The sequence below is a fragment of the Montipora foliosa genome, chromosome 1 (genome assembly GCF_036669935.1).
Source record: "Montipora foliosa isolate CH-2021 chromosome 1, ASM3666993v2, whole genome shotgun sequence".
NCBI lineage: Eukaryota > Metazoa > Cnidaria > Anthozoa > Scleractinia > Acroporidae > Montipora > Montipora foliosa.
In genome coordinates, this window is record NC_090869.1 from 20,554,122 (window position 1) to 20,574,121 (window position 20,000).

The 20,000-nt window shown below is 39.7% G+C and overlaps 1 protein-coding gene across 2 annotated transcripts in view; it reads right to left on the reverse strand.

Annotated features, from left to right (window-relative positions):
- Positions 1-20,000, reverse strand: part of LOC137992578 (polycystin-1-like protein 2) — a 59,307-nt gene that overhangs the window by 25,391 nt on the left and 13,916 nt on the right. For both annotated transcript variants that reach the window (XM_068837992.1, XM_068837983.1), the window contains 11 exons: positions 16,844-17,103; positions 11,933-12,158; positions 11,254-11,353; positions 10,877-11,140; positions 7,105-7,567; positions 5,275-6,476; positions 4,632-4,891; positions 3,648-4,033; positions 2,999-3,166; positions 2,576-2,673; positions 1,299-1,409 (listed from right to left, as the gene is read on the reverse strand). In XM_068837992.1, the coding sequence (XP_068694093.1) occupies positions 1,299-1,409; positions 2,576-2,673; positions 2,999-3,166; positions 3,648-4,033; positions 4,632-4,891; positions 5,275-6,476; positions 7,105-7,567; positions 10,877-11,140; positions 11,254-11,353; positions 11,933-12,158; positions 16,844-17,103 (3,538 nt within the window). The remainder of the gene's footprint in view (positions 1-1,298; positions 1,410-2,575; positions 2,674-2,998; positions 3,167-3,647; positions 4,034-4,631; positions 4,892-5,274; positions 6,477-7,104; positions 7,568-10,876; positions 11,141-11,253; positions 11,354-11,932; positions 12,159-16,843; positions 17,104-20,000) is intronic.

Consider the following 20,000-nt stretch of genomic DNA (forward strand, 5'->3'; position numbering starts at 1 on the left):
TAAAGTTCACCACTAGACACCAATAGATTACAGGTTAGAATTATGAAATGTTTTATCCCAATCGAAGACAATTAAAAGATAAAACCTGAATTTACAGTCTTGGGTCAATTTGAATGAGTCCAGCTGTGGTCAGGAAGGCTTAAGTCACTTTAAATTCAACGCCGGGAAGATGCAACAACGCGCTCAGTATCAACTGCGTGAGCTACGCCTTCTTCCGAGCAAGTGCAACGCTTGCCGCACCCCTTTTCCCACGATGTGGGACCATAGCTCTCATACGCTGAGGCCAGTACCATTTTTAAAACGTAGGTGAAGACCGATGCGCCAGGATAGTACTACCAGGCAAGTAATGATTCAGTCAAAAACGATAAATGGCAATTTTATTGTGCCTTTTATAGACGTGTTGACTCGACGTTCAGGGCTCGAGATTGTTTCAAGGCAACCTATAAGTTCTAATTACAACAGGACTTAACCAAGAGTGAGCTCCATCTATGCTTGAAGCGAATCGGTCAAAATTTTAATTAACGGATCTGTAACACGGCCGGTCAAAAGGTCATATCCCGTTTTATGAATGGCTGATGTGATTCACGTGATCGCCGCAAAAATGATAAGCGGTAAAAAGAGTTCTTAAGGTAAAATAAGAATTTAACGGCTGTCAAACCTGTCCCCATGATTTTAATTATAGACAAAAAATGCTTAAGTTATGTGTTTCAAAAAGGGGGAATGCTCTATAATTTATTTGAAATTAAATTTAAAGTGCTACTATGATAAAAAAATAACTTCCTTTTTTTCTTCAGATTTTGAAAGTGTGATTGCTTAACACTAGACTGGCAAAGTTTTTAGCTTAGATTTTTATGCAAAAGGCTGTTTACTCTGAGTGTAAATTTTGGATTTCAGTGTCAGCTATTAATAACTCAAATTCGAAACTGACCGGTTGAACCTAGGAGGCTTGAACCTAGGGGAAAGTGACGTCATTTACTCACTGGCTTAAAACTTCAGCAAACGCAGCTTATTACATTTGCAAAACAGGAGCTTAAATGTCTGAAAGTCCGGAACTCCAGTGCTGCATATTAATTCAGCCGCGTACACACGCATTACACTCTTAAACTATTGAGTCTTTGACGTCATTCCCTCCTCGATCCTGCTCTTTCAAGATTTTAAAGTTAGTAATGCCGGACCATTAAATAGGAAAATTCCAGTTAAGACAAGCAGGTGTCTTTTTTAAATCAAGGCTTAAAACTTAAGTCACCTTAGTGCTTAGTTGATGTTTTGGTCATAGTAGCACTTTAAGGATTACTTACGATACTTTCACTTCAGGGGGGTCACCAGTAACCATATCACAAAGTTGAGTGACGGAACGTCTTTTCACCAAGAAAGGATTATGAGTAACAAGAACGAGTGTAATGACATATCTGTTGATAAATAATAAGAGTAATGTAAATCATATTATAGACAAAGCAACTCATTATTGAGATAATACCATATATTTGAAGAGCGGGTAACGTGTAAAAAACGTTTATTAATGAGAATGAGCATCGCAGTTTAGGATCTCATGGACTTCATTCTTTAACGGATTCAAACTGACGAACTCGCAATTATGGAATGGCCATGGGTTCGAGTTCTGTTTAAGCCTACATTTTTTCAGGCTTCACTAAAAAAAACTGAAAATGTTTACGTTGTTTCCCAAACTGGATTGACCATTCTCATAGAAAAATCCCTTGTCACTATCAGGGGCGCATGCAGGATTTCTCTTAGAAAGGGGTGTACCACTAACAAATGTCGTAGCTGACTGGTGACGTTTTATTTTGCAGAATACCAATAGGCCAGTTTCGTATTCTAACGGTTGGACTGGATCTAGCATGAAATGGAGGCTAATGCGGGCAAATTAATTTGCATTTGAAAAGATTTGCCAGCATTAGCCTCCATTTCATGCTAGATCCAGTCCAGCCGTGAGAATTCGAAAATGGTCTATTGAATTAGAGAGCAGATCATCTCGGGGGAAGGGGGGAGGGGGGGAGGTAGGTGCGGAGGTGAGGGGAGTGCAAATCTTTAGCTTTGGATTTCATGCAGTGTCTGGGTGTATCCTAAAATGGTACGAAAATATTTTTTTCGGATTCTTTGCTGAATTGAATAGATAAGTGACGGAAACTTACAGGGATTGACAACCGCATCCAATTGTGGAGGGTCTCATTGCTTTCTCAACCAACTGCCTTGCTGTATTGACTTCGCAATTGCTCCTTCAATTCGGGACGGCCAAAACTTGGGATTTTTCCTTAAAGACGCTCACTTTACTCTCGTTTAAAAAGCAGTATAGCTATCGTGACCGCGATGACAAAACAATCTTTTTAATCTGCATTTTCTTAATATGCTTTCTTGAGATAAAAATAATATTGTGCACTTGTCATGTGTCTCACGATGCATGTAGTCACTCGAAATGCAGCGATGTACAATTTGCCGTTTGTTTGTCGCGTTCAAAGACGATTGAAAAAATAATCGTCTTTCTGACAAGAGAATGTAAAATTCGTTTGCCTTTTCTAAGAACACCAATCTCATTGGACAGACAACTTTTGATACGTACGTGGAATTTTCTGTCATTCCTAGCGTTGAATCAACTTTTCCAACAGGTCCCGAGATAGGTAAGAGACCTGCCCCAGTCCCAAAGCAACCTCCAGACTTCTAAAGAAAAAAAAAATGTAACAATTGCTTCAGGGAAACTTCAGGAAGTACAACGGTGGCAGAGGGTAGCGCGTGTGGAAGGTTTTTAGTGAAAGGAACGAACGCAAGGCACATGCACCCATTTCCAGCTAACATATTGTGAGTACGCCGCGTACCCGACAAGCGAAGAGCTGTCGGTAAAGAAACCAAGGACATTATTGTACATGTGTAGAAGAAACACAAACAAAGACAAAAAACAGTTACGTTTGAAAAGGCTCATCAAAATGGCCGCCCTTTGCTTGTTTGGTAAGCGATTTTCTGTGACAAGAGAACCATCGCAAATTACCTCACCGCTGTACTCCTTTGGAACCAAAACAAACGGCATAGCGGATAGATTTCCAGTTGTGTTAATTTCAGGATCTGAACTATTTCGACAAAACCAATAGTATTCTGGATTGGCTTCTGTTATGTTTGCATAATCTTCGTCAACAGAAGATGTAGCATTCAAGGTTATCTGCAAATAAAAGCAAAACACAGTTTCCTTAAACAAACAGTTAATACTAATTGTTTGAAGTCCCTATGGCGTTTATTAGGGACCTTTAGATCGGAGTACGAGGACAAGTACGAGTTTTCCGTACCTAGCATGCGCATAAGGTTTGGAGGCCGACATTTGTCGAAGCGCGCGTGCCCAGAACGGAAAACGTGCTCGTCCTCCGATCTAAAGATCTCCATATTTCCCCATTCTTTAACTTTTCTTTTAAACATTTCTAGTGTCTGGAGTGCAGTTCTTCAAAAAATTTCCCTCATAGTGTATCCACTCGTTTTAGCGGGTCTTTGATTTTTGGCCGAGCCAGTTTTGGATACCAAATGAAATGGCCCTCACGATAAGGCTACGCGCTTCTGGTATGCACCCTCGGCCTTCGCCACCAAACACCTCAAAATTGTAATCATTGATACAGTTCATACTAAAAACTCCAAGTCGTCACTGAGCTTACGGTTTTGCCAAACTTGTATCGTTTGCGTGGTCCTCCATCTATAACAGGGAGCAAGGAATCTTGGGATATCGATGCCACAATATGAATGTACCCTTCCGCTGACCCAGAGATTCCAACAACACGACTCATTTTGATCGTAAAGACAAGTTTGTAGAATCCGAAGTCCAGAGACGTTGCGTCGATTTTGATATAAGGCTGGTCGCCTGTTTGCACCTTTTTCTCTGGAGTCAGCTTCTGAAAGTTCTTTGGATCTTCCGATATTTTAAATATATCCCAAATAAATGATGTTGATTTTGAAGCCTCACAATCAATATCGTTCTTGGTTTGGATTAAAACAGTCTCGGAGCGGTTTACTTTTCTTGCTGTGCTCACGTTCGCACCAACATCTAATTAAAATAAAGAAACAAATCTTTAAATTGGTTCAAACTCAGAAAAAGACTAAAACGGAAGATAAGACTGAATTTCACGCATTTTCCATTTTTTCAAAACATATTCTTACATTTATCACAAGAGCACGAAAGGCGGCTCGCAGTGGGTGCTCGTGCAGATATATGCATGGATGGACAAAGGCAGTTTTCAACTTTAAAGGGAGACGAAGGCACTCGTCAACTGATGAGTGAGTCCACTTGAATTCTTATTAAAAAGTTAGGTCTGAGGGAAATAGGTAACAATTTAGTTCGTTTTTAAATCAATTAAACCCAGAAAGAAACAGATGAATTTATGTTTATCAAATAACCTCGCGAGTCATTGAGCAGAGGCGAGTACAGATTTGCTCTAAGGGCGGAGTATTTGGGGGAACTATTCAAACGAGTTTTAAAAGCCCCTCTCCTTTTTGAGTTCGTCGCAATTTGGCTGCAAATGGGGAAAAGTTTGTTTAAATGATCTATTAGGGTAGAGTAAAAGACAGCGACATTTTTCGGAGGTGATCTCGGCGATCGAACGTGAACAGGATGCCAAAATAAAAAAAAGCTTCAATGTGCTCACCAAGAATAGAGGCTTTGGGATAAAAACACGATAGTTCAGTCGTCACAGATTTAAAAACAAGTGGCTCTCGTGACACAGTATTGAAGGCGTTGACAGTTACGTTAAATTCTCCAACTGTTGTGTAGTTGTGGGATATGCTTTGGTTGATCCACGCATCAATAGTCTTAGTTTCGGATGACCCATTGTTGCATTTAGGAGCTCCCGCGATATACAGACCGCCATCCCCCGTGTCTATTGTCACGCAAGTTTTGGAGTCATACCTGGAAATACATCAACAACGACAACAAACAGCTTTCTTGCGTGACTGTAACTTCGTCTAACAGAGTCTCAAACGCAATCACAATGCTTCGAATCGAGCGATGTAATTGGTTTATTCTTACGCTTCTGCTTCCGACTCCGACAATGCAGTTTTCACTGGATCATAAGCGACGGCGAGTCATAAGCGGAATCCTTGTTCTGATTACGACTCCGACTCCGACTCCGTCGCTAGTGAAAACCAGCCTTAAACAATTGAATTATAGATAACTAATACATATACCACAGTAGTGCAATTTAGCTAAAATAAATTAAAAATTAAGGAGGAATTTGTCATAATAAAATTTCATCTTCACTTGATTTACGCTAATAGGACAAATTCTCTTACCTGGAGAAGCTTAACCGAAAAATCGTTTCTTCTGTCACCTTCACTGGGCTGTTGTCTGTTACCGCTAGACCGCTGACACTTCTTTCTACTTTGATAAGAAACACCCCTTTCACTGCGCTTACCAGGTTGAACACTGTCACGTTGTTCCAATACTCCCCTTCGCTTTCGTTGAACTGGTGTGTGCAGGTAGGGAGAGTTGTGTTTTGCTCAGATCCATCACCAAACCTCCACCAGTATGTCAGGTTAGTTCCTTTGTCGGGTGTGGCTGTGAAATTGACTGGGTACTCAATTGGGAAAGTGTGGTTATTTTCACCAAATCCAGGAATGCCAGATCCCCAATCACTTGTAGTTGTCCAAGTCCTGCACGATACGCTCGTAACGTCCTCTTGGACAACTAGCACAAGGGAGTGATTTGATTCGGAAACAAGATTTTTAGCGTGCAGAAAAAGAACGAACACTCCCGGTTTGTTAATAGTGATGTTAAAACTATCTCCGATGTCAGTTTTCAATGAAGAGCGCTTAATTGGTGTTCCTGGCACGTCCAATTGAAAGGTCACATTAGTTCCATTGATCATTGTCCAATTGACTGGAAAATGATGTCCAGAAATCTTATGTGATAACTTGTTTAGTTCAAGTCCCTCTATTGGTTTTTGTACAATTGAATAGAGTGTTATGTTTTTTGTACTCAATCTGTTTGAGCACTGAACACTAACTTGATATCTTCCAATTTTGGAATAGTTATGATGGAACGCGTACTCTAAATTCATGAATGGCGTCTTGTCGGTTGTCACACCATCTACGAAGTACGTGTTGTTTAAGCAACTCGTCGTGAAGTGCTCAAAATTGCCATCCCCAAAGGCGAAGGTACATTCAAAATCCGAACCTTCGGCAAGGGTCATGTTGAACTTAACAGGGTCACTGATGTTGGTCGGTGATGCCTTGACTGCTAGCTTATCAATAGCAATCACAGGTTTACAGACTGTGACGTTAGTGATTCTGCTGACGCTGCTTATGTCGTTTAAGACAGTGATGTTCAAAGAGAAATCACCATGTGTGATGTAAGAGTGGTTGACTCTGCTATCAGTTGATGTCACATTCTTTCCATCGCCAAAGTGGACGTAATACCTCAGTTCTGAACCGTTGACCTTCATCAGTACACTGAATGTGTCATTCACCTCCAGACATTCACTGGTGTACGTTTTCTAGCGAGTGATGACACAGAAACATTTTCATTTTTAAATACTATTATGAATTTTGGGATAGATTTTGCAACGGGTGCTGAATGCATTCAGGCGCGAGAGAAGAGCGTGTGTAAGACCGAACCTCCACGCGTGTTTGTTCCTGCCAACCCAAAAATTTTTGGGGAGTAGTTATCAGCCATCTGCTATAAAAAATGAAGATACACTCTCTTAAACTTGGGTCTTTCTGGTTTAAAACTGCATCTGAATTTAATTATTTTCTTAAAACTACTGAGTCCTACGAAGAAACAGCATCACTAGACCTACGATTACGATTTTCAACTTGAGTTTTTAGGCATGCAATGCAAGTATCAAGTCTTTCGAAAATTCACGGCAGATAATCAGGAGCCCATCCGCTATTTTGTTTGGATCGCTTATGACGCGGACGCTTCCGTAATTTTCGCGGGGAAGGCTTTCCAAATATAAATCTACTTGTAAAAAGCACCGTTGCATAAGTTTATGATGAGTTGCATGCTCCTAGTGATGGGCTTCTGGTTCAACAAATTTCAGGGTGGGGAGTGGTGGTGGTGGAGGAAGAGGGAAGGAGGTTTGAATTCTTTCCCACCCTGATACGGGTGGGTGTTTTGCTCACCTGAATTGTGAGATTTCCTACTAGATCCTGTACCACTGCTAGGCTGCTGGCAGTTTCAGTATTCAATGCATTCCAAGCCTTGACGGTGAAATTGTACCTCCCCGCGAAGCTGTAGTTGTGCCGTAGTGAAATAACGAAACTACTCGATATATCATCTACGTTGGTAATCGTCAAAGGTTGGGAACCATCACCGAAGTTCAAGGAAAGATTGAATCGGCTTCCGTTTTTAATTTCAACGGATATGTGAGTCGAGGCGCCTGTCTGGACAGTTGTTATGTTGTCGAATATAGTCAAACCACCAATTGCCGTCAAAACTGCGACTTTGAAGCTTTTATTCTTCTCAGAGACGGCGTTCTTTACACTCAGGAGAATGCAATAATCACCATTGGTAGAATACGCGTAGGTTATATTGCGGTTAGTCGTGTTTTGGATTTGAGACTTGTCACCGAAATCCCACTGATACCTGAGAACACAAGGCAAGAAAAACACATGGAATGAATTGTCATTGCCGATTAAAGCCATGTGTGGTATCGGAGATAAGCCTTGCAATCTCACGGGGCTTCACAATCTACTTGTACCTTTCTCTGTTTTGTTTCCTTGAAATAGGTAAATTAACAACAGGATTTTCCCCAGGAGTAAGTAATGCTGGCCGGGCCAATCCGAAAAGAACAAGGAAAAAACCTAGGAATCCAATAAGTACACCTGGTAACTCCTACAATGGAAGAAACGGGGCAGATGATCGAGCTCGAATGCGGCATATATCTCATCATCCCCAGAGCTGCTCAGTCCAGAAACGAAACACTACTTAGTTTTTTTTCGTTTCCTCAGAAATGAAACGTAGCTATTTTGACTTCAGGATAAACTATTTAGTGTAGTGGCCAAGCAAAGTAGAGTTTGTAATTGAAAACCTAAACATCTTCGAGATGCTAAAGCAAATTCATGAACATGTGAACCAACTTTGGCAAGATATAAACGTGACGAACTCAAAAGTAATGGGAAATGGATCACAAACAAAAAGCTTTGGCTACCTGAATGAACATAAAATGGCTAACTTTATGAAGACAACTCGCATATCAAATATCAATCCACATATGCAAATTAGTTAAGTTCGAATACGATCAATATTAGAAGGAAGAAAAAAAATTTCCATTATATTGCTTGCGTGCAAACAAGCCGTGACACTCCGTGTCAAAAACCATACGCAACTAAATAAATTTCCCACCAGTGTTCAGGATCAAACTCTTTACTGACGAACCCTTCCTTGAAAATGTAGCAAAAAATTGACGGCAAGCTTTCTTACAACAATTAGTCAAATTTCCAATTGTTTTTTTCCTGAAGACTGTCCAGAGTTGAGACAAATAAATATAATTATAACCCACCCATTAACTTTTGGGCGATTTTATTGGCTAATTTACATCTCGTGGTGCAAACTCACAGAACAGTTATCCCGCAATAACCCCCATTTGCTTAGATATTTGCCCAGCGAAATGCTGTAGCGATCATTTCCGTTGAAAAGAAACAAAGCCGGCGTAACATGGAAGAAAAACAAACTAGTTTTCTGGAGTCTAGTGATAATGACATTAAAAGTGGTTTCAGTGTTGTACATTACAGGACAGTTAGTAAAATATTAGAAATAAAGCTCACTTTGATTCGAAGTCTATTACTCGTCGCTTTTAAGATTCCAGATATTTATTTTTCACCGCCTGTCTTGTTTATCCAATAGACTTCTTTAGCTTGCACGTTTTGTTTTCCCATTTCAGACCACATGATGTTCCCAAGGAAATTTTACTTTTGTTTTATTCATACGTTATGCATACATGTGCACGTGTATAAGACTACATTTGAAAGAATTTGTTTCCAAGAGTAACATCACGTGGTCTGAAATGGGAAAACAAAACGCCAACTGGCGTTACTGTTGACGCCAGTGCAGGTTAATTAAATATTGTACTGTGTCTACCGGATAAAATCTACGCCTTTGTACTACCCCCTGAAACCTTCCAAACGCAGAAAGGCTCTAGGAACAAAGGCAATACTTAGAAGAAGAGTGACAGGAAAGACCTCTTGTGCAAGTTTTCCATTTTCCGACACAGAAGAAAAAAAAATTAAAACCGAGAAATTCTACTTATATTCTGACTGGATTGCCATATATGGCAACCCAGTAATAATGGCGATAGGACTGAATGGAGTCAGGAGCCCATCACCCGGAGCGTGCAACTTACCTATTTTCGTGCAACGGCGTTTTCACAAGTAAGGTTATTTTTAGATTGAATTTCCCGCCGATGAGACTCCCACAGGAGCCCGATGACCAATTACAAGAAATTAAGCTGACGTCATAGGGTCACCGAACCGGAACTGCCTTTGTTTTTTGACCTAATTCGCGGGAAGGGCTAGTCTAAAAATAAACCTACTTGTGAAAACGCAGTTTCACAGACGCTGTATGGAAGTTGCACGCTCCAGATGGGCTCCTGGAGGAGTAAAATTCAGGGAGTAATCGGGCGAGTAAGCACGATTACTCTCTGAATTGTACGACCCAAATTTCTAATATGAGTTAATCCTAACTATGACAAAATACGAGAAGATGACGGTGATAACATTTTAAAAGCTTCATTTGCTCAACTATCCCGTTACAAACTCTCTTATAAATGCTGAAATCAGGGCTGTTGATAGCCAATCAGATTCGAGAATTTTGTGATAGTTACGATTAAGAGGCAAATAAAAACCCCGGCAGCTCTTTTGTTCAAACAAAATATTTAGAGATTTGTTTTCAGTTAAGTAAAGATAAAGGTACACCTTATTTAACGTCGGTAATTCCTTTACCCTCTTAAGCGAGGGTATTCTCCCAGGAAGCCGACAGTGAGCTCATTTTACCCCCCCCCCCCCTCTCTCTCTGGCAGCAAGTGTGCAAAAGGATACAAAAAGAAAAAGTGAAAGAACACGGGAAAAGTACAAGGCTCAAAAAATTGCACAATGCTAGATTAGCAGAACAAACCATCCAGACCAAATAGTTTAACCCTTCGATTACTATCTGGCAAAATACGTCCAGTTTTATCCACGGTCCCATCTACCCCTTGTGACGTCATCACTTTTAACGGTCAGGAACAGCTTTGTCCACTAACTTGTGCAGGGAGAAGAGATCTCTCAAACTATACCAGAATGAGCACAATTCAGTCAAGGAAACTGGAGAAACGGCCAAAAAAACCTTGTAACACTGACCTGAAAATCTCCATGAAAAGCTTGCTCCATTACCCACCTACCTTTCTGAGCGCCTAATTCTAAAATGATGAAAGGTTTCTCAAAAACTCGTCCCACCAAAATAAAGCCTACCAAATGCCCAGCAAGTTGAAAAAAAAAATGAGGCAAGGAAAGCGAAAAGAGAGGGAAGGAGAGAAAGCGAAAAGTGAAAGTCGAAAGTCGAAATTTTGCTTTCTGCGTATGCCCGAACTTTGCAAGCGCTTATTTTTTACCTGGCTGAAAAGGCCGCGGAGTGTACAACCTGGGAACGGGTTTGTAGGGAGATTTAGCTCTTAAACAGCACGACAGTGACCAAAAAACCCCTCAACTAGCTTTAAAACGTGTTTTTAGGCCAAATCTCTAGTAGCCAAAGGGTTAAAAAAGGAGAGAGCCCAAATCGGGCTACAATATGTTTTCCATTTCTTGAATTAACCAAACGGCAGCGCAGTTTTATAAGCAGCGTGTGAAATTATAGCACATTAGATCTTTCATTTCATGGGATCGATCAAGGTCATTTATCGGTGTTTTTTCCTATACTTACGTGACTTCACTTCCCCCGTGGTCTGACACCACAAACACAGACGGCTGGTTTTTCTGAACGATGTTGTTGTGAGACACCTCTATGGAAGACTGCACTGGTTCATAAATCTTGACGTATTTCAGTAGCCTTGAAAAGTGCCCATGCCGGTTGTTTACCTCCAAGGTGACGAGGTGGCCTGGATCTACGTTAACTGTCGTAAAGGTATGATTCACTGTGAGGTTTGGGCATTTCTTAATTTCGCCTTCGTCGAAAACCCAAAAAAATCTGTTAAATGAACCATAAGTATATTTTAGATATGCAAATGATACTGTCGCCAAAAAATATCACGATACAAGAGAACATTCTTAATTAAAAACGACTAAAAATGCCCAACATACGTGAAATTGCTTTCATCCGATACTCCTGCTAAAGCTGTTCTTGTAATCTTCACTGAACTGTTTACAGCCCCAACTTCAGCAGCGAAATCGAAGTCTATCACTAAAGAAAATTATGAACTACTATTTCATTTGATTGGACGTACTTCTATTTGTTAACGTTAGTCAGAGGATCACGCTCTGGCCAATTGCTTGGAATCGGTAATTTTTAAATTAAATTAAGACGAGTCTGGTCAGCATTCCAACTTTTCTATCTACATCCAAGGAATTAATTGAATCACAAAGCTTTGTCAATTAAATTTTAGGGGATAATTTTTCCACATTAAAAGCAGGGGATTGTTTGATAATTATAATGAACTGTTTGCTCAATATAGGCCATTTTCGAAATCTCAATATTCAGCTTGATATTGAGGCAGACAGGATAAAAACAATAGAAACAAGTTGCAATGAATGTGAAAGAGATTCTCATATCTTCATTTTCTTTTGTCTTTGTCCTCTAAACCCCTCTTTCAAGCTGAATTTTAATATATCGAAAGTGGCCTGTTGAAACATGCACTCTGTACAACGAAATCAACTTCAATGCAAAATTCTGCTATCAAATAGATGGTCGTTCTTCATTGGCAGTAAATCTTCATGGCTTTTTACCAAGTCGAATTGCAGATTTAATCATTAAATTATTTACCTGTGATCATTTGCAAACATGCGTTGCCGGAGATACTAATGCCATTCTCAGCCATCACAAACAGGTCATTCTCTCCAACCTCACTGCACTTGAAAGGGGACTTGGTCCAGTTGTGAGTTGTATTTGTACGCCAGTACCAAGAAAGCGGAGAAACTGGGAAAACAGTTACGGTAATACCCTCCAGGTAGTCACCAACTTTACAGAAGGTGCTATTGAGTGATACCGTCTGAAGAAGAAATACAACATGCAAATCTTTCTTAACTGAATGGAATGGAAAAACTCGGGGTGGATTTTCTCCGGAGGTCCCTGCTCTTGTGTCATCAAGACATTATTCGACCGACGTTAGCGAAAGAGTCAAAATGCTTTCGAACCATTAGTTAAACATTTTGCAAATGAAACAAACTTTCCAGGAGCTGAACAATGCTCAAACTAAGAATTCAAAGAAAAATTAAAAATTTCAGTTGCATCTGAGCCCTCATTTCCTTAGAAATGTTAATTAGCAGTAATTTACAGTGAGGCGGGCAAATTTTCATGTAGTATATCAAAAACGAGTGCGGGTGCTTCATCGGGGTATCCAGACACCTTATTCTTAAACGAATGGCTGACTATTATTATTATTATTATTGTTGTTTCGTTCCATTAATTAACCAATAGCTACGAATGCGATAAAAATGCTTTGGATGACCATGGAATGTGTCATTTGGGAGTTATGCAACTTAATTTAGTGTGATATTCAGTTTTCTGTGCGACATGGATGAGGCAAATCAGTCAAGTTTAAGATTTCGGTTGCCCAAAGCTTTCGACGAGGAAATGGAGTGTGTTAGCAATTCTGTTCCGAAATCTACGGTCATAACAAATGGGCGTTACAGATATTTCGAGAATGGCGAGACCAAAGAGCGCACATAATTTGCACCATTCTGAAAGATTGAGGCAAGCGGACTGTTCAAAGGTGAAGGCGTTGGTGAGGATGTGCAAAGCCTGGTTTTCACTATCGACGCAAGCACAAGCTGTATCTGTTACAGTTAAATTTAAATTCAGACCTAGGTCATTTTATTTTAAACTAGGTTGAAATTGATAGTAGGAAACATCAACAAAGACCCATCAATTATTAGCAAGTACGTGTAATAATATATTGGTAAGTAAATTGGTCCTAGAGGAGATGAACTTAATGTAGCTTAATTTCTTCATGAGTATTTTATAAAACCGCAATGGTTGTTAAGTCTAGGCACTGATTTTACATGGTTAGCATTAAGTTTGGGGTTAGGCATACTGTGCATGACAACCGATTTTACTTTTCTTTCTCAGAGAGCTTTTTAGAAGGACATTGTTCATTGATGAATCTCCTTGAGAGGGCAGGGGGCAACAATATTAAATTATCTTCTAAGGAATAAAAGAACTGAAACATACGTGTTGTTGATTTTTAATTTGCTTGGTTATTTGCTCTATCTTTTGCTTACTTTGAATTCGTAATAATCAAAACTTTGAAAAGTCAGGAAAAAGGGTTTCATAATCTATTGATCAGAAGCCATTTTGTAGGCTCTTGTAAGTGTTATTTCTTTTGGATTATCAAATAAAATATTTGTTTTTTTTATAATTTTGCTGAGTCTGTTTGCAGTGATAAATCCAAATTTTGTGATTATTTTGGCACAGTCCCCTTCAAGTTCTACACTTTGAGCAAGTAGTACATTTGAATGAAGGGGCGTTTCCTTTTATTAATTTTCAGCGCTACATAATCCTGAAGTTCGAACTTCTTCTTTTTCTTCTTCCCTTTCTGGTGTATGATAACAGTTACTGCAAAAGGCAGACTGCTGGCTGTCTGCAAATAGCGCTGATACGCAGTATTTAAGGCTAAGAATCCATTTGAAATAATACTGATAAACAGTATTTCAGCCTCAGGACCCATTTTTGAGCGATTATCTTTAATTTTGAGGGTTAGTCTGCAGTCCGCGGACACAGCTCAGACACAGCTCTCCTTCAATGTCTGGCTCATCCACTTTTTCAAATTATTGACCATTCTCCTGCTCTGTATTTGATATAGCTGTGACTTGTCCACTCATTTGTGGCTTTTTGATTTCTCTTCTCAGAGAGATTCCGAAAACCACTTCATACGGCATTTTGGCAATTGTTCTGTGAATGGTTATGTTTTTTTACCAGCGGTTTCTCCAAGATGATGACACCAGTGGTTCGGAGACGAGTTCTTTTCTTTTATTTAACTGCAAAGGTTATCTTTTCTTGCTCTATTTGCCCGTACCACCATCTTTTTGTTACAGTGGGAACGCTGTGTTCGCAGCGAAAATCGGTTTGTTATCATGACTTGCAATGATGCCTTGTTCCTTGTATATTTTGCATAGCGACGTAAATAAACTTCGTACAATATTTGACTATTTGTCCATCAGAATCAAGAGCCCACCTCTTGCAAACAATTTTTGCTTTTGATGCACTGGAGACTCAGAGCGTTTTCATTCTTCTTCAGATAAATGTAGCCACCCCTTAACTTCTTCATAAGGTTTCATAACTTTTTCAAAAAAGATGATTTTAAAAAATCAATGCTTGGCTATATTCTGTATTTGTGGGTGAAACCTACCATGTCAAAAAAATTTATCGTAAATACTTTTGTTCTTGGGCCATCGAAGTTTGATCAAAAATAAGACACAAACAGCAGTGATAAACATATTGAACTTTTTCATTTTGATAATGACTTGACGTTTCGTATGTGCTCTACATACATTTTCAAAAGTAACCGTTGAAATTTAAAACAGCTATTTATATATAACAAATCAGATGAGGGGACTGGAACCTAGATTAAGCAAATACTTAACAGTAAAATATATAATAATAATAATTATAATAATAATAAAAACAGAAAAGATTAATAAAGCATCAGCTTTTCACTTCCGACGTTGACGTTGAAAGCTGGCTCAAGTTCTTGAATAAAGAAGGTCTCTTTTATTTTACAATGATAGTCAGTTTTGCCCTTCGCTAAAATATCAAAATGATCCCACTTGATGTTATGTCCAGTGGCCTTGACGTGGTGAAGTATTGTCATTTTTAGCTAGGGCCTTAAAATGTTCGGTTTTTCTATCGTGAAGCCGCCGTTTAGTTTTACCGATGTAAAAACCATTACAATCCCAACAATTTGCTCTGTAAATAACTCTGGATCGTTGTGAACGATTAATACGGTCCTTGTAAGGAAAGAAAGATTTTATACATCGAGTTCAATATGTTTATCACTGCTGTTTGTGTCTTATTTTTGATCAAAAAAATTTAATTCAATTTAAAACCGCCGGAAATTTAGCTTTTTTCTCAAACCGGAAGTCAGTTCGTTAACGCATGCGCAGTTGATCTGAGAATGAGCGCGAGGAAGGGCGAGGAAAAACCTTCGATGGAAACAACAGTTTGTTCGGTGACTTTTGCTTGTGAGTGGGTTTTCTTGTCAGCTCATGATATGATGACGTCAGTTACCGGAAGTAACATTTCACATCCTTAGCAACGCGCGAAAAATCCGTCTGTGGGCCCTTAACTGTGTGGATGAGCCTCACTTTATGACATTTACGCATGCGCGAAATGGTGGTTGTCGTGAAGGCTTGAAAATAGCTTAAAACCCATTGTTAGAAAAAAACATGTAGGCGATTTCAGTTGTTGATTCGATGGCTTAGCGGTTAATACAGAGGAGAAGTAATCTTGGATGTCCAATGGTGCGAGAGTTCGAATCCTTGGAGATTCATGGAATGTTGTGGACACTCAAGGTAAGTGGCACAGTCCGTTGGTAGTAAGTAAGGTCAGTAAGGTGGAAGGAGAGGGAGAGGCGTTAAGGGGGAAGGAGAGGGAGAGGCGGTAAGGGGGAAGGAGAGGGAGAGGCGAAGAAAAGTGGAGCAAGGACCTATCCCCCCCAAAAATCCAGTCCCCATTTTTTTAATTACATCCCCCAAAATAGGGAAAACCCCCTTTTTATACAGTTCATAATAACCTAGGTTTAAAATTTTTTGACCCGGGTTGAAAAAATCAACCTAGATTAAAATTAAGTTAACCTGAATTTTAATTCGACTTGAAACATATCAAATCTGGATATAGTTTTTCATTGGGTATCCGAATGCATCCACCTGATGTGGTATACACTCAGCTGTTGATTGGTGGGCTAGAGTCATTAATGAGTTTGAGTTTGAGAAGGTGTGCATTGGTTTTCAAAATTCTGAATTCCAACTAAACACCTCAGGGTGCGTTCGATTGGGAAATCCGGATTTAGATCTTAACATTTGGATCTTCGGATTTCCAATCGAACGCAAGATCTGAAAAAAAATTTTGTCCTGAATCTCACTAAGGCCTGTTTTAAACGTTGCATTTCACATGTGCCGAATCTAATGCAAATGAGAAAAATCTATTGTTTTCGCTCATTCACATTAGATTCGGCACATGTGAAATGCGACGTTTAAAACGGGGCCTAATAGGCCATTTCCGAGTTCATGTCTGCCTCCTCTTCAAAGCGAGTCTAAGTGCGCAGTTTTTCTTATGAAAATTAGTTTTCATTCATATGTAAAGTAGAACTAATTACCATCACAAAAACTTTGCACTTAGACTCGCTTTGAAGAGGAGGCAGATATGAACTCGGAAATGGCCTATTAAAATACTTCCTGACATGGATTCCCAATTTGAGAAATCTGCGACAAGATCCGTTTTCAGATTTTGTGTTCGATTCGAAATATGAGATTTTGTGTTCGATTCGAAATATGAAGATCCAGATTTTAAGATGTAAATCCGGATTTTACAATCGAACGCACCCTCAGTGCAGCCGGAGTATTAGTTAGAACATTAAAGTGATCGCCGTTTACGTTTCTTAACACGGTCGCTGTTACGTCATGTGACAAGGCTTCATATATTTACAGCTAGTAAAATGAAGGGAAATGAGTGACTCACCATATTCACTATTGGGTCTCTGACCTCCACAGATTCTGTGGCACTCGTGCATCCAGGTGAAGCACTGCTTGAGTTCACCATAATTTTATAATTTCCTGCACTGGTATAAGCGTGCGACACAACCTTCTGCTGGTTGTTCAAATTCTTCCGCGGAGTGGAGTCTCCAAAATCAACGGTGTAATCAGCCGTGCACGAGTCTGATATAGTTAAGTTGAAGGTTACATTTGATTTGAGGAGGCTGGAGGTAATGTTGAAGAATGCTGAGAGACAAAAGAAAAATAACACTTATGAATACTGCTCATGGATGTTCGACTTTGCGGATTTGTCTTTTTAAGTGTAAATTAAGCAATGTGACCGTGGTCAAGTTCAATTTATTACTGAGTCCCGCACAAAGTAACTAATACACTGATGTAACGCTCGACGCTTTTTATGTGTAGTCCTTGATAACCACAGAAAGTACGTACAAATAACCGTGATGCACTCTTAGTGAGTAACCTCTCCTTGATTCACATTCCTTGCTATCCATACAGTCATTGAAAAGTCCGTGAAAGAATCCAAACAAGTTCATCTCATAAATGAACACAGTCGAGGTTTGACCGACTTGTAAACCGGAATCGAACCTCGCAAATCACATGACATAACGTGACCACTCGAATGGACTGGACCGAGGCCACAGACTTATAAATGTTCCCGCCTTTGTCAAGGTGACGATTGCTTCAGCATGACTGGTGAAGAAATGAAATTGTCACAGAATCTTTTATTGACAAAATTATTATTTCTTTTGACAGTTACTTACAGTGATTTGAGGGCTTCAATTTCTAAACTGAGGACCACGGAACTTAGGGATCAATCTAGGATAATGATTGGCGCCTACTGTGGCTAAATTTAGATAAAACCTAGGTTTCTAACCCACCGAGCCTTGACTGAACAATTCTGTCAGCTTTATTGTTTTCTTAAGCTTAAGGTTAAGCTCACGGCGATGTCAATTTTTGGCACACGAAAATGTTGCCTTAATTATTAAGTCATAGGAATTTCTTCCGAAGGTATCTCTAACCAGAGGCTAAGGTATCGATGTAGGCCATGCATGCATATTTTCGCGTGACTACTGAATACTTGTGTTACTTGTGTAACATAAGAATGGCCTTATCGTTTCGTGTAACATTACTGACTACCGTTGAACAGATTCATTTGCTACGTAGTAATCCAGAAGAAAGTGAAAGTTTCATTGTAACAGTAGCAAATTAAGGCAGAAAAGTATTCACCTCTAAATTTGCGATGACTCTCAGTCCATCTTGATGATCACAGAGAGACCTTGACCTTTGGGAACAGAGTAGCCTTGACCTCTGGGAATAAGGTCAAAGTCAGAACGAGGCTGCCTCAATTCTGGTGTCCTCCCACCTCCCTCCGAAATCAAGCTCAACCAAGCCGGCCTGAACCCCCAACGAGGGATGGGATATCCCTGACGTCTACCTGCCACTCCTCAGGAGGGAGGTGGGGAGGGGAGGGGGGAACACCAGAATTGAGGCAGCCTCGTTCTGACTTTGAACTCGTTCTAAGAGGTCAAGGTCACTTTGTTCCCAAAGGTGAAGGTCACTGTGATCAAGATGGACTGAGAGTCATCGAAAATTTATAGGTGAATACATTTCTGCCTTATTTTGCTACTGACACAATGAAACTTTCACTTTCTTCAGTACTGACTACGATATTAGCATCACTTTGGCGAAGCACACTGATTCAGCTAAATATAGCAAATATAGGTGAATAATGTTTCGAGGTGTTATCTTAACGCCATTTTCAAAGAATAGGCTGTCAAAAAAATAAATGAAGGGGGTAGTTTCTAAGGAAACTGTGGTGCTGTGTCGGTGGGGAAGTAATAAACAAAAATTTTTGGTTTTAGAATGAATTCGCTCTGACGAAGGGCTAACACTCGAAACGTCAGCTTTTAGAATCTCTGTACGGTGGCCAATTTACATTATCAACTCCGTGATAAAACCAAAAATTTTTGTCAAAAAAATAGGTCGTTTAAGAGTTGCATAATATTATGATAGTATGCAATTTACCAGCGCAAATAGTTTCACCCGAATTGAGTCCAAATTGACGTCGAGAGACTCTGTTCATTTTCTAATTAGACGTCTTAGACATCTTAGAGGACTAGACAACATAAACACGGGAAATAAAGTGGACGCATTAACTCGTCAGACGAGTTGTACGTCTCAAGTTAATTGCGTCTAAACGACGCACTTAAAGGGAAAGTACGGTCTAGAAAAAGTTTCTCTAAATTACGAAAACTTTTCCCCAGGAATTCGAAAATAATTGCCGTTTTGTCCAGTTCCCTGTTAAACATGTGACAAGAGCACTTTGAAGTTGCCTCTTTCGTGACTTGGAGAGCGCCATCTTGGATATGACGTGTTATGACGTAGCAATAGTCAACAAACGTGTTTGACCTTACAAAATTCTTCGTTCCGCGATCACTTTCTCAATGTTGTGTGACCTTTCTGCTTCGAGAAATTGAAATGTAAGATGAACTATGGTAAACGGTCTTGTGGTTCAATAGGTAGTAGGCCATGTAGGCCATAAGTGCGACAGAAACTCAAGTCACTAAATACTTATAGATTTTCTAGTCAATCAAACTAGGCGGCAAAAATCAGCCAGAGCAAATGTAAGCAAGACAAAAACCTTAAACATGCGACAAAGAAAAATTCGACAAGTGTACCTTTTTCACTTTCTTCCTTCAGCGACAGCCGTCTTCGATGCTTCAGCAAACGTATTTGTTTGATTTCACATAGGGAAGCGTTTAATTTAGAATAAGCCGACGAAACTTTCAGATGTTGCTCAATACATGTAGCAAGGCTTTTTCACATCAACAATTACCGCTGTTGGGGTGTACGCTTTCGATGGGGATGAAACTGGACACATGTCTAGACTTGAGAACACATATAAAAATAAAAAAACCCCGAAGCTTACACCGGAAAATGAAAATTTAAAGAAAAGTTGGCTGGAGAAAATAAAACGTGGATGGATTCCTCAAACGTGAAAACCTGACTGCTATATTGTCTGTTCGGAACTGTCATTTTACCAAGGAGGACTTCAAGCGGGATCTTCAGGTATATGAATATTGGTCTTGGTGACATTCGCTTCATGCGGAAATCTCAGTCAA